We start from the raw sequence: 14702 nt of genomic DNA, 5'->3' as shown, positions 1-14702 counted from the left end.
CGAAGTAGAAACCATATGTTTATATGGTTATTTTTATATTGTCATGCTTGGGTCACAGATTTGCGCAGAAACACAGGAGGTTGTAGAGAGACAGGAACGTTATTCAAACACTGCAAACAAACATTTGTCTCTTTTTCAAAAGTTTAAACTGTGCTCCATGACAAGACAGAGATGACAGTTCTGTCTCACAATTAAAAGAATGCAAACATATCTTCCTCTTCAAAGGAGTGAAGCAAACAAATCAATATGTCTGTTTGGCTTTTAAGTATGCGAAGCACCGCGGCACAAAGCTGTTGAAGGCGGCAGCTCACACCCCCTCCGTCAGGAGCAGACAAAGAGAGAGAGAAGGAGAGTTTGTTTTTCAGTCAAAAATCAATACGTGCCCTTCGAGCTTTTAAGTATGCGAAGCACTGTGCAGCATGTCTTTTCAGGAATCAGCTTTACAAAAGATAGCAACGTGAAGATAATCTTTCAGCATTTTTAGACGAGCGTCTGTATCGTCTAGGTGTGCAAACAGCCCCCCTGCTCAATCCCCATACGTCAGGATCACAGATAGTCAGCGCAAGATTGACAGAAAAGTAAGCAATCTAGCTTCTCAGCCATCTGCCAATAGCGTCCCTTGTATGAAATCAACTGGGCAAACCAACTGAGGAAGCATGTACCAGAAATTAAAAGACCCATTGTCCGCAGAAATCCGCGATATATATTTAAATATGCTTACATATAAAATCACAATTTAAATGACCGCTACGCGCTCGTGTTGACTCGGCGACGCCCAGAGCAGAAAGAACGCGCTCCGGCCGCTCCAACCGCGCCATGCGGGGAGTGAGAGAGACGGCAATATCTCACACTCTCTCCCCCCTTAAAGAAATTAAATGGGCGCGAGTGAGACCACTGACCTCCCTCCCTTCTATTAGTTATAGGTTATAGTATGTTCGGCTTATCCATGAGTCCGGCTTATCTATGATACGATTTTATTTTAAAAATTCGTATGATTTTTGGTCTCCGGCTAATACATGAGTCCGGCTTATAGACAAGAACTTAGGGTAATAAATCCCTTATTGTTTTTTTATGTCCTTTTTTTTAATGATCATTCTTCGCACATTGTATGGATTTCCTATCTTTTTTTTTTTTTTTTACAAATTATTTTGTTCATTATTAGTGCTGCTTGAATGTTGTGCCAAACCTTGAACAGCCTCACAAATCCTTTCTTTGTCTGAGTTACGCTACGTCATCAGTGTGAGCCTCTCCCAGTGTTCTTTGTGTTGCCTGTGAGAGGAGTTGTTGTACTGGCAGAGTTTGAACACTTGCATGTTTTCTCTTTAAACATTTCGGCTTGTTAATAATAAACATTAACAGATAAAGGACTTCACTGTAGTTTCATTACCCATTTGTGGCGGTTTGCACAAAGCGGCACGTCGTCGGTCACAATGCATAAGCTTCAGAGGTTAACTGTAATTGAAGCCAAAGTGCAGCAGTACTTGTTCCAACAGGATAGCGTAAAGCCACGTGTGATCACATTATCTTTCTTTCCTCCCTCATACTGCTTGATCAACTTTTGTTTTGAGATCAATTGCCTTTTTCTGTAATTGTCAGACAAATGTTACTGAATGTAGTAGAAACCATGACAGGTAAACTGAGATTGAGATGAATGAGTCAAGGCATATGGATATGGTGTGGCGAAAACTGTCATTTCCCTGTGAGAAACGATAGCAGGAATATCCTAGTGAAGGGTCCAGCAGTAATCCGCAAGCACACTGGGACTCTAATTTCTTTGCTGGTGTATTTCTGTTTCAAAAATGTCCCGATAAAACCATCCGCCATCCTCATCATCAGCTGCTGTGAGACTTCCAGGGGAAAAAAATTCCGGATGAGAATCCAAAAAAATGAAATTATAAAGACCTGTTAATCCTGGGTTTAACTTGAACACCTTAATACGGGTTTATACAGTGCATCCGGAAAGTATTCACAGCGCATCACTTTTTCCACATTTTGTTATGTTACAGCCTTATTCCAAAATTGATTAAATTCATTTTTTTCCTCAGAATTCTACACACAACACCCCATAATGACAACGTGAAAAAAGTTTACTTGAGGTTTTTGCAAATTTATTAAAAATAAAAAAACTGAGAAATCCCATGTACATAAGTATTCACAGCCTTTGCTCAATACTTTGTCGATGCACCTTTGGCAGCAATTCCAGCCTCAAGTCTTTTTGAATATGATGCCACAAGCTTGGCACACCTAACCTTGGCCACTTTCGCCCATTCCTCTTTGCAGCACCTCTCAAGCTCCATCAGGTTGGATGGGAAGCGTCGGTGCACAGCCATTTTAAGATTTCTCCAGAGATGTTCAATCAGATTCAAGTCTGGGCTCTGGCTGGGCCACTCAAGGACATTCACAGAGTTGTCCTGAAGCCACTCCTTTGATATCTTGGCTGTGTGCTTAGGGTCGTTGTCCTGCTGAAAGATGAACCGTCGCCCCAGTCTGAGGTCAACAGCGCTCTGGAGCAGGTTTTCATCCAGGATGTCTCTGTACATTGCTGCAGTCATCTTTCCCTTTATCCTGACTAGTCTCCCAGTCCCTGCCGCTGAAAAACATCCCCACAGCATGATGCTGCCACCACCATGCTTCATTGTAGGGATGGTATTGGCCTGGTGATGAGCGGTGCCTGGTTTCCTCCAAACGTGACGCCTGGCATTCACATCAAAGAGTTCAATCTTTGTCTCATCAGACCAGAGAATTTCCTTTCTCATGTTCTGAGAGTCCTTCAGGTGCCTTTTGGCAAACTCCAGGCGGGCTGCCATGTGCCTTTTACTAAGGAGTGGCTTCCGTCTGGCCACTCTACCATACAGGCCTGATTGGTGGATTGCTGCAGAGATGGTTGTCCTTCTGGAATGTTCTCCTTCTTTCCAGAGGACCTCTGACAGAGTGACCATCGGGTTCTTGGTCACCTCCCTGACTAAGGCCCTTCTCCCCCGATCGCTCAGTTTAGAAGGCTGGCCAGCTCTAGGAAGAGTCCTGGTGGTTTCGAACTTCTTCCACTTACGGATGATGGAGGCCACTGTGCTCATTGGGACCTTCAAAGCAGCAGAAATTTTTCTGTAACCTTCCCCATATTTGTGCCTTGAGACAATCCTGTCTCGGAGGTCTACAGACAATTCCTTTGACTTCATGCTTGGTTTGTGCTCTGACATGAACTGTCAACTGTGGGACCTTCTATAGACAGGTGTGTGCCTTTCCAAATCATGTCCAGTCAACTGAATTTACCACAGGTGGACTCCAATGAAGCTGCAGAAACATCTCAAGGATGATCAGGGGACACAGGATGCACCAGAGCTCAATTTTGAGCTTCATGGCAAAGGCTGTGAATACTTATGTGCATGTGCTTTCTCAATTTTTTTTATTTTTAATAAATTTGCAAAAATCTCAAACTTTTTTCACGTTGTCATTATGGGGTGTTGTGTGTAGAATTCTGAGGAAAAAAAATGAATTTAATCCATTTTGGAATAAGGCTGTAACATAACAAAATGTGGAAAAAGTGAATACTTTCTGGATGCACTGTATACTAAATTATACAGCCTGCGAAATGAACAGCCTCGACACACACAAAAAGGTTTGGGGCAGCCACCCATATATTGTCCCTGACTGCAAAAGGGTTTTGAAATGGCACTCGTGCACTGTTTTGAATCCTGAACTGACCTGGAGAGTTGAGAAAAGACGGCGGCTTTATAAGCCGAAAGGTGGAAGTGATGTCAGTCTGGGCGCTGGAGCCAGAAGTGACGTTGAATCAGGCAGGTTTTCCCATATTTGGCCTGCAGAGATAACGGAGGTAGGTTTAGTCCACCCCGCTACCCCCTGGCCTGGCTGGTAATTACCTCCACTTGGTCCACTCGGCTCCCTCCCAGTCGCACGTGTGTGACCAGCCTAAAAGAGAAAAAGACATCACTCAAACACTATGATGTGATTTGATAGAAAAATTCCAAATATATTTCTGAAATTCACATGAAAAGTACATTTGAAACACCCCCACATTGTTCTGTGACAACATTTATGTTGACCAGGACTGCCATAATGTAGAAAATGATGGTTCCACAATAGAATTTATATTAGATAGATACTTTTCTATATCCCAAGGGGAAATTCACATACACTGGCAGCAGCATACTGATAAAAAACAATATTAAAGAGTGATAAAAATGCAGGTATACAGACAGTCAATAACTTTGTATAATGTTAACGTTTACCCCCCCCGGGTGGAATTGAAAAGTCTCACAGTGTGATCTCCTCAGTCTGTCAGTGGAGCAGGACGGTGACAGCAGTCTGTCCCTGAAGCTGCTCCTCTGTCTGGAGAAGATCCTGTTCAGTGGATGCAGTGGATTCTCCATGATTGACAGGAGTCTGCTCAGCGCCCGTCACTCCGCCACAGATGTCAAACTGTCCAGCTCCATGCCTACAATAGAGCCTGCCTTCCTCACCACTTTGTCAAGGCGTGAGGCGTCCATCTTCTTTATGCTGCCTCCCCAGCACACCACTGTGTAGAAGAGGACGCTCGCCACAACCGTCTGATAGAACATCTGCAGCATCTTATTGCAGATGTTGAAGGACGCCAGCCTTCTAAGGAAGTATAGTCGGCTCTGTCCTCTCTTGCACAGAGCATCAGTATTGGCAGTCCAGTCCAATTTATCATCCAGCTGCACTCCCAGGTATTTATAGGTCTGCACACAGTCACCTCTGATGATCACGAGGTCTATGAGGGGTCTGGGCCTCCTAAAATCCACCACCAGCTCCTTGGTTTTGCTGATGTTCAGTTGTAGGTGGTTTGATTCGCACCATTTAACAAAGTCCTTGATTAGGTTCCTATACTCCTCCTATTATTACAAGGGTTATTAGAAAATAGCAGGCTTTGAAATCTAGAAGGTATTGCAAAATTTAGTCTAAATCTGGAACAGGTGGTCTAGAAACCTGATTAACTCCCAAGTCATTTTGGGCATGGGCTTTAGGTGTCTGTTAGTACTGAAGATTAAGAAATGTCCTGCAGTTTCATACACCTGTAGCAAAGGCCCTCCAAACCTCCTTCATTGACCTTTTTCTGTTAACTATCAGGGACCTGCAGGAAGAGGAGGTCATGGACTGTTCAGCACCCAGTACCTTCACAGAACGGGCTGATAATGACACTGCTGTAACTACTGTGACAAAAGTTGACCAGCAAAATGTAGAGCTGACTGAAGAGACTAGTGAAATGGAAGAAGACGACGACAAGGAAGAGGAAGAAAATGAAATGGAAGAGGAGAAGAAGATGGACAGTGATGAGGAAGTCAGCACCATTAAGAAGGCCTCCAAGAGACCTGAACGACATGCTGTGGAGGAGTGCGGTGAGCGCACTGACCCACCTTCAGACAACGAGGTGCAAGAGGTGGTTTGTGAAGAAGAAACGACGCAAAAGCTTAGAAGAGAAACGAGATCTATGAAAGGAAAGCAAGCCTGTGCTGGTCAAAGCACTGACCTGCCTGCCACTCCTCATTCTAAACCAGGTGCTGACTTGCCTGCAACGCCGCTGCCTGCTCAAAACTCTGGCACACCCCAGCTCAGATCTTTGCGCCTCAGAAGGTGATAGGGACAGTTTTGTCACATTGAGACTGTTTTTTTTTTTTAAATCATGTCTATTTTTAATAATGTTACCTGGGATGGGGAGGAGGTGGTGGTGGTGGTGGTGGAGAGAAATCCGCATCAAGAGACCGGGTGTGCTGTAGAAGGGGAGCACTCTCCTCCTTGACGTCTTGAAGGTCACATGTTGTCCAGATTTCCTACTCTCCCCACCCCTCCAGTTTGATTTCCCACCTGAACAGATCCATTAAACAGCGGACCTCCTGCTGTATCGATGACAGCCATGCCACTCTTCCTAGATTGGTCTCTTGTCACTTTTTGTGCTCTCTTTAACCAGAAGGGTAGAAGCCATGCCAGATCCTGCCTCAGATATTGAGTGTTACTAACCACATCACGAGAGGGTAGAAGTGGGCACCAGGTGGCTGAGGTGAGTTGGTGGGTCCTTTCAGAAAATATGTTGAAATTCATGTTACAGATCTAGTTAAAAAATAATAAGTTCATAAAGCGGAATGTTCATAGGGCTTTCCTACTAGTAATAGTTACAAAGACTTAAGAATACAGATTTTGGAGCAGTTCCTCTTTTTGATGTACTGTATATTTATTTAGCTGACAAGTCATAGTTTTGTTGTTTTGATCAACTTGGCTGTCCGGTACGCTCATCTGCAGCATTTCTGCCTTTGTTTATGGCCTGATCTTTGAATTTACACCAAATCCAAGAGCAGGTAGTTCGGCGTTGAAGCGTATAATACGAGGGTAAGTCGATATTTATCTACACTTGTGTGATAATTTTGTTTAGGTTGGCTTTATATTTTTCCCCTGGTGGTCACAGTGCTAAAGTTCAAACCTTGATCCGTCCATTTCTCTTGTTTTCTTCTAGGACTAAACATGGCCTCTCCACTCTCGGTTTGCACCAAAGAAGAGCAGCAGGCCGTGATCCACTTTTTACGGGCTGAAGGTGTATCAGGGAGCCCACATCGTCGTTGGTTCATCAGAATCATGGTATGGAGTTGCTCAGTATTGTCGTCCATAGCAAATTTGGACAGGCATTCTCCTCATGCTTGCCTAAACATTTTTGAACTTCTCTATTCATACCTCAATGCTCCAGTGTGGTAAAACACTTCGTCCATATTGTGCAGGAGGCCTTCTGTGGGTTTTGGGCCTGGTGCACCTTCATCGCGTACAAAAAAGTGGATCACTGATCTGGTGATCCATCAGACTGCTTTCTGCTCTTCTTTGGATTCAAGCGGAGCGGCCATGTTTACTCCTAGCAAACAACACTACTGATTAAGGTCGAAACTTTACTGCTGTGACCACGTAGAGACCCGGTCTCCTCATGGTGACGGGGATGATTGTGCATTCAGACAAAATTATAAATTATTACGGAAACGTCGGCGGTGGTGGGTTCCGGAATCTCCTGGTGGGACCCTGTATTGTGGGGCCTATCCGCATCGTCGCATGTACTGTTATCAACTTACTGTCATGTTATACGAAGGCCCACTGCTGTCCCTTATGTTCAGGGCTGCCCAGGACGCCTCTGACTGCCATTGTTTCAGGAAATAGATAGGCGTATTTCACCCTGAGCCAAAATCACATTAAAATAATAACCAGCCTTGAGTGATTTGTGTTTTGTAGCCTGGCACGTTGCGTTATGGTGAAATTTTAAAGATTAGTTCATCCACACTCATGCATACAGCTTGAAAACAAAGGCTTTTGCAAATTTTTTCCTTGCTTTACTCAAAAGAACAGACTGTGGCTTGATGAGAGACAATTTATCCTGAATAAGGCATTGTCATCTGAAGACCGTTTTAAATTTCATCCAGACGCAGACGTCACTTGACTTTGTCTGCTGTCCCTGAGTATTTAATTTTATTTTTTGTTTTTCAGTAAGAAGACTTCCATTCCTTCGTAACAGACAGGGCTTTGAAAAATAACAATGACTATGATTTACATTGCCTGTATTAAAAAGTATTCATCCTTGGAACTTTTTACATTTTATTATTAAACAATATTGAGGCTTAGTGGATAGAATTTGGCATTTTGACAATGATCAGCAGAAGAAGACACTGTAATGTCAAACGGATCTCTGCAAAGCGGTCTAAAGGAATTAAAAATATAAAACACTTAATTAATCGTTGGCACGAACATTCAGCCCATTCAAGTCAGTACTTAGTAGATGCGATGCTCGTTTGGCAGCCGTGACATCCTCGAGTCCGTGTCTGCACAGGTCTGTCTCTCTCGGTCAGCTTTTGCACATCTCCACGCTGCCATTTTTCTTCGCTCACAATCCACACGCAACCTGACAGGCCTTGAGCAAACGGCCTTTGACAAATTCTTAACTGGACTGAGCTCTGGAGTGAAATTTACCAAACTTGCATACATACAACCAGTGGCCTGAAATGTGTGTCCGCAACTTTACGTTCCAAAGTCGTGATTTAGAAAAGAAAACGGGACAGGCATGCACTTACGGTAACTCTGACCCGTCTGTATGTGACATTTTGGTGGATGCAGGGACACGATGACACCCTTGATCACTTAGGGAAAGGCAACCAAGCCAGTTAAATGATGACTTGTGTGTTTAATGATTCACATTACTGAGCCACTCCTGTTGTTATCATCGGCGTTGAAGTGACAAATGGTAAATCTTAAAAGTGGTGACTATGATATACAGGTTCTATTGTAGTTGCCTTTACGAGGGCCAATGCTGCGTATTTGAACCGATGAACTTTTTTTTTGTTTTTTGTCCATTTAGATCAGCTGCCTGTTGTCACTTCTCAGGATTAGAAGCCAATGCCATCCCTTGTTGTTAATAATTGTATTAATTAAAGCCACAGGCGCGATTCACTCCTTGTGTCCAGAAAGCTCTAAATGTCTTTCCCTACAGCCTTTTCATAACCTAATGATGTGACACATCATGGCTTGTTTGACGCTGGTTCAAGGCTGTGCATATGGTTGAGTTCAAGGATGACGACTCACATATGAGCCGATTTTTAGACTTTCAAGAGCCATTCCCTTTGAATTATGTGTGGAGTTGGGCCTGGCATTAGAAAGACTGTGCCCAAAGTCGGGCACTACCTGATCATGTCGTGGTTTTAACTGCTGCTGGCTTTCTGGCAATGGGGTAAGTACTACAGGGAACTGATCGATGGGTCAAACATCTCGGCCAAGTTTAGCTCCATCATACATACTGTGCTTTAAGCCATAAACGACGACCAAGGCTCTGCATTCAGTTTCTGTATATTGTGGGTGTGCAGGCCGACATAAAAAGGCGATTTGTGAGAGTGTCCAGTTTCCCTTATGTAATTGGAGCAGTTTATTGCAATAAGGTTGCCTACCAAGGATGAACCAACTTTTGTTAACTGTAAGCAGTGACATTCCATTAACATTGAGGTCATCTGTGATGCCAAGCTAAAACTGACGAGCATGATTTTGTGGCCCCGAGTCAACCCATGACTCATTTATTTTGAGGCAAAGTTGCATTGCTGATAGTCCTGTACTTTATTGACTTGATTGGTGGGGTTGTTAGTAAGACAAATGGCCGAACCCTTGCTGTTTCATATGGCCTTTGCTATTCATTGTAGCAGCAATCACGTCATTCCATGTGCCAGTTGACAGTAGCTGCTTGCTCAGCCGCTGGCACCTCATGCCTTTCTTCAGCACCCAGAGGGCAGAGGAGTGGCACTACAGTGCCACACATGCTGTTGGTGCACTCAATAGTAATAATAATAGTAATTCATTACATTTATATAGCGCTTTTCTCAGTACTCAAAGTGCTATCCACACAGGGAGGAACCGGGAAGTAACTCAGTAACTAGTGTGCTCCTTAAATGTGATTGGTGACTGCTGGGTGCGTCAGCAGGGGGGGGGCTGCTTTAACAGCCAATGAAGATCTGCAGTGTCATGTTTGAATATTCATGAGGTTGATTAGCATAGTCCATATATGGTTGTTTCACGGTAGCAACCAACCAGGGTTTGAGGTGTATTGCCGCACGCACATTTACAAGGTGATTGTGATTTATGAAGGGTAAATTGTGTAGAAATGTGTGTACGACACGTTTTATAATTCACTTTTATTTTTGGGTATACGCATTTTCACATTCAAATCCATGCAAAGGTTTAAATGAGAGCCCAGGTATAACCACGCTACAAAAAAAAGACCAAGCAGAGGCAAGTAACCATATGCATCCTGGGACTTGAGGACATGCCTGACTGCGAAGGCTCTGTGGGGGCCTAACTCAAGTCTTCAACATGCGCAGAGGTGTCAATGAAGTGAATCCAGAAGAGTTCTTTGGACTAAGTGGCAAATCACGTACTTGATGAGACCCACGGAAATGAAGGAGAAGTGCATTTTATCATAGAAAGGCTTAAAACATAAACCATCTATTATGGGTCCACATTAAAAAATGGAGATTGTCTGTCTGTCCCTACTCTCTTTTTTGTCTTTTCTTACATTTCTTACCTTGTGTATGTACAGTTCACCGGTGCGGCACCTTTTCATCCAGGACTTCAGTCCACTCCCTTACTGTCAGACTTCACTCGGCCATGACAGTCACTGTAGCCATAGTAGAAGAAATTGTTACTTGTTCATGGAGAGTCCACTGCATCCACTAAACAGGATCATCTCCAGACAGGAGCAGCTTCAGCGACAGACTGCTGTCACCGTCCTGCTCCACTGACAGACTGAGGAGATCACTCCTCCACCACACTATGTGACTCTTCAATTCCACCCAGGGGGGGTAAACATTAACATTATACAAAGTTATTGTCTGTCTGTATACCTGCATTGTTATCACTCTTTAATTAATATTATTCTTTATCAGTATGCTGCTGCTGGAGTATGGGAATTTCCCCTTGGGATTAATAAAGTATCTATCTGTGCTTGTCCTCTCTGTCTGTCTGTCTGTCTCTCTCTCTTTCTGTCTGTCTCTCTGTGTGTGTCTTTGTCTCTGTCTCTCTGTTGGTCTCTCTCTCTGTCTGTCTGTGTCTCTCTCTCTGTCTGTCTGTCTGTCTCTCTCTCTCTGTCTGTCTGTCTCTCTGTCTGTCTGTGTCTCTGTCTGTCTGTCTCTCTCTGTCTGTGTCTCTCTGTGTGTCTGTCTGTCTGTCTGTGTCTCTCTGTGTGTCTCTCTGTCTGTCTCTCTGTGTGTGTCTTTGTGTCTGTCTCTCTCTGTCTCTCTGTGTGTCTGTCTGTCTGTCTCTCTGTGTGTGTCTTTGTGTCTGTCTCTCTCTTGGTCTCTCTCTCTCTCTCTCTCCTGGGTGGCTGCAGGTTTTTCCTTCCTTCCAACTCATGTCCTAATTAGAAGATGGTCCTTGCTGACAATGAAACTTAGGCTTTAACTATTTGGCTTGTCAGTGCTTTCAATCATCCAAGGGAAATGTGAATTGCACTGTAGAGTTTCCATCTCTGATGTGTTTTGTGGACCAGAACAGATTTAAACTTAGCAGTCCTTCCAATTTCCCTCTCATTTATTTCTAAACATTTTTATAACACAGATTCTTCATGGTGCACATGCACAGGTTTAAAAGGAAGCCTGTTAGCTGGAGAGCTGCTGGTTTATTGGTTATCTGCATTTCATTATGAAATAACGCCCGGTTAAAACAAAAAAAACAAAACCAAACAACAATTAAAACTTAAATGCAGCTGCTAAAAACTGAAATAGGCAATTCATGGTTCAGAATTGTAACAGGCAAGATAACTAAAATTAAGCCCAATTACTTTGGTAGTAAATAAATGAGTTCTAATTATGAAATTGTTTGAAGTGAAAACCTGCAGCCATTGTGGTCCTCTAGCACTGTAACTGAGGACCTCTGTTCTTCAATGTAACTAACATAACACTTTCATTCATTAAAGAAATAGTGAATCATATACCGTAAACACTCGCGGATAAGTCAGGACTTGATTTTACCGTTTAATTTCTGGTATTTTATAATGTCGGTTTTATAAGTTGAATGTGGAAAACTCACACGATTGGTCCAAGAGATTCTGATATGCTAACGCCCACCTGCGAGAGTAACCACTGAGCACACGGCCTTTGTATTTCTATGTATTGTGCCTACGTGACCACACGGTGATACCCGAACTAGTCTGAAGCGATGTTTGCACTGATTTGTGTTTTTTGTATCTCCCTCATCCACCTTTATCATAAGAGCATTCCTTATCTACAATCAGAAGAAAATATGAAGCTGGTTTTAAATTAAAAGTTGCTGAAGTTGTGAAAGAAATTGGGAACTGTGCTGCTGCAACAAAATTCAATGTGTCTGAGAAACTGATGAGAGATTGGAGGAGGCAAGAACATGTAAAAAAAAATAAAAATTGAAGTGTTGCATGTTTGAACGGGCGTATAAGTCGGGGTCTGATTTTATGATCGATTTTTTGGGTTTCAGGACCCGACTTATACATCAGTATATACGGTAGTTAAATCCCAAGTTTCATTATCAACAAGGACTGACTTCTAAATAGGAAACTGGCTGGAATGAAAGCCTGTAGCTACTGTGTCCCTCTAGGACTGTGATTCAGGACCCCTGGATAGGTAGGTAGGTAGGTAGGTAGATCTAAAAAAATCGGCCCAAAGAATCAGGCAGGAGGAAGCTTGTCCATTGCATCTTTTATTTCTCATCAGGTAGAGGGATTCATTCTGTCACAGCAGCCTATAATGGAATAGCCACAAAGTAAAGACGGAGAGCTCTATTCATAGATCACTTAATTTACATAACCATGCTGCATTAATGCTTACTCTGATTGGTTCACTAGCTTGCATTCACTCTGATTGGCTCAAAAGACTTGGGATGTTTCCAGCAGAGAGTACAACCACCCCAAAATAAAAGTCTCATTTCTACTCCATTCTTGGTTTGTGACGTCTGTCAAGTGTTACTGAGTACATTATAGTCCGCCATCTTCTTGAACCATCACCCAGGACCTTCTTGTTTACTGTTACCTGTTTTTTTCTGATATGCGTGAACACGTTTTTGGCGTTTATTAACCCTTTTATACTTGTAAGGCAGATGTTCGGTTTTAATGTGGATACCAAAATACTTTATGTGCAGTAACTCTTATTACCCCTAAATGACTGTGACCCCCTAACTCTAATTTTCTTCCACGCCATCCTCTTGGGAATGTTCTTTTTGTCCTGATTGACCAAGCAGAGAATGCAACTCAGTTCTCTTCCCTTATTTGTAAAATCGAGTAAATGGGTACGCAGGAAGATGGTGGGGGGTCTGAAACAAGCTAGCAGCTCATGTGATGGAAGTGGAAAACTCGACAACTTCCGACAAGGAAGGAAACTGTCAGCACTCGGGTGCGTTTGGAGACTCAGCTGGGTAGAAAGTCGGAGCATTTAATAAATGTTACACACCCTTCATCGGTTTATTTTATTTTTTAATTTATTAACAAATTACTGATTACATAATGAATACACGTAAACTCATCGATCTGTTTACATACAGCGAGAAACAAAGGAGTGTGTTAGCACAATTATTACATAATTTTACAACAGTGAGTTATTAACAAATAACTTGACAATAGGATATAATTACACGTATATACAGAAAATGTTCACTAATGCCACCTTGCAATGGTGTGTGGCGGACTTTGCAGTCAGCAGATTCCATCGGAAGATTCCCGTTATGCGGTGTTGGATATGGACGCTCCCTGGCCGATTGTTGTTCACATTTCTCAAACCTGACAATTTTTCAAAGAAGTACCCAGTGGAGATTTAAAATGTGTGCTTAAGTCCCAGACTGAAATTGTAGGCTGCACCCGAACACGATAGACGGCAGATCATTGAGGTGCGATGATTAGCCTCACGAGGAATATTAAATCATAATCCTCTTTAGATGAAGTAGCTGCAAGGTTGGTTGTAGTGTAACGGTGACAGCGAGTACCCGTGTAGTCACTGCAGCATGCTGTGCCACCAAGCCTTCCTTAACACGTTTCTACAGAAGTCATGTATTTATGAACTTTTGTGGATATGAACGTCCTGTCACTTAAGTGCTTTGAGCGTGGAAAGGCGTTCCATAAATAAAATTTATCATTATTATTATTATTATTATTATTACCTGCTTCGATTTCATAGCTCAGAAGAAGTGAGCGGCTGTGACTTCGCAGCTGCAATGATGAGTGGGGCGGAAGGCAGAGGCAGACTGTTGTCTACTGCTGCATTCTGGGACAGTAAGGGACAGCCATGAATAAATAAATAATGTAGTTACTACTGAACTGAATGAATAAAGATTATCATTGTTAGAGAATTGAATAAATACTTAGACATTTAAAGCCATTCCTTCCTTATAAGGTAACACGTGGCCATCTAACCCCTCCCACACCCAGCCCTGCCTACATTTGACTCCGCCCCCATTCCCCATCTTCAATGTGCTCAACTGCAGCAGTTTCACTGTTGTGCCTTCAGGAGCAGCTGTTGAATGAGTGAAAGAAAAATATATATGGAGTTTGAGGCCCTGACTTACTTAGTTTTCTGTCTGCTCACTCATTTCACGTTTCATTTCAATTTGCCATTTAACTCTTAGGCGGCGCAGTGGGTAGCGCTGCTGCCTCACAGGAGACCCAGGTTTGCTTCCCGGGTCCTCCCTGCGTGGAGTTTGCATGTTCTCCCCGTGTCTGCGTGGGTTTCCTCCGGGCGCTCCGGTTTCCTCCCACAGTAAAAAGACATGCAGGTTAGGTGGATTGGCGATTCTAAATTGGCCCTAGTGTGTGTGGGTGTGTGTTTGTGTGTGTCCTGTGGTGGGTTGGCACCCTGCCCCGGATTGGTTCCTGCCTTGTGCCCTGTGTTGGCTGGGATTGGCTCCAGCAGACCCCCCCGTGACCCTGTGTTCGGATTCAGCAGGTTGGAAAATGGATGGATTTAAGGAAAGAAATGAAGCGATACAGAAGAACAAATCTTAAAAAAGAAATTCAATTCAAATGAATTCACAAGAAGTTAATTAGCAGCACAAACAGGCACTCAAAAAAAAAAAAAAGGGTTAGAATGAAAACCTGCAGCCACGGTGGTCCTCCAGGACAGTAAAAACGGGGCGTCTCTTCCCAAGTCCGTGATTGAAAAATTATGTAGTTTACCCTTTTGTGAAGTAGTAGGAAAACGGGATGGCTG

The 14702-nt window shown here is 43.2% G+C and overlaps 2 protein-coding genes across 2 annotated transcripts in view; one reads left to right on the top strand and one right to left on the bottom strand.

The window, feature by feature from the left end:
- The window catches only part of tbl3 (transducin beta like 3), a 31786-nt gene extending 25811 nt beyond the window's left edge, over positions 1–5975 (top strand). Inside the window, exon 23 of the mRNA XM_028814247.2 lies at positions 5107–5975. Within this exon, the coding sequence (XP_028670080.2) occupies positions 5107–5614 (508 nt within the window). The 3' untranslated portion in view covers positions 5615–5975. The remainder of the gene's footprint in view (positions 1–5106) is intronic.
- LOC114661106 (retinoic acid-induced protein 1) overlaps positions 1–14702 on the bottom strand; it is a 684250-nt gene that overhangs the window by 168218 nt on the left and 501330 nt on the right.

This window comes from Erpetoichthys calabaricus, chromosome 11 (assembly GCF_900747795.2).
Source record: "Erpetoichthys calabaricus chromosome 11, fErpCal1.3, whole genome shotgun sequence".
Taxonomy (NCBI): Eukaryota; Metazoa; Chordata; class Cladistia; order Polypteriformes; family Polypteridae; genus Erpetoichthys; species Erpetoichthys calabaricus.
This window is presented reverse-complemented; position numbering and strand designations above follow the sequence as displayed.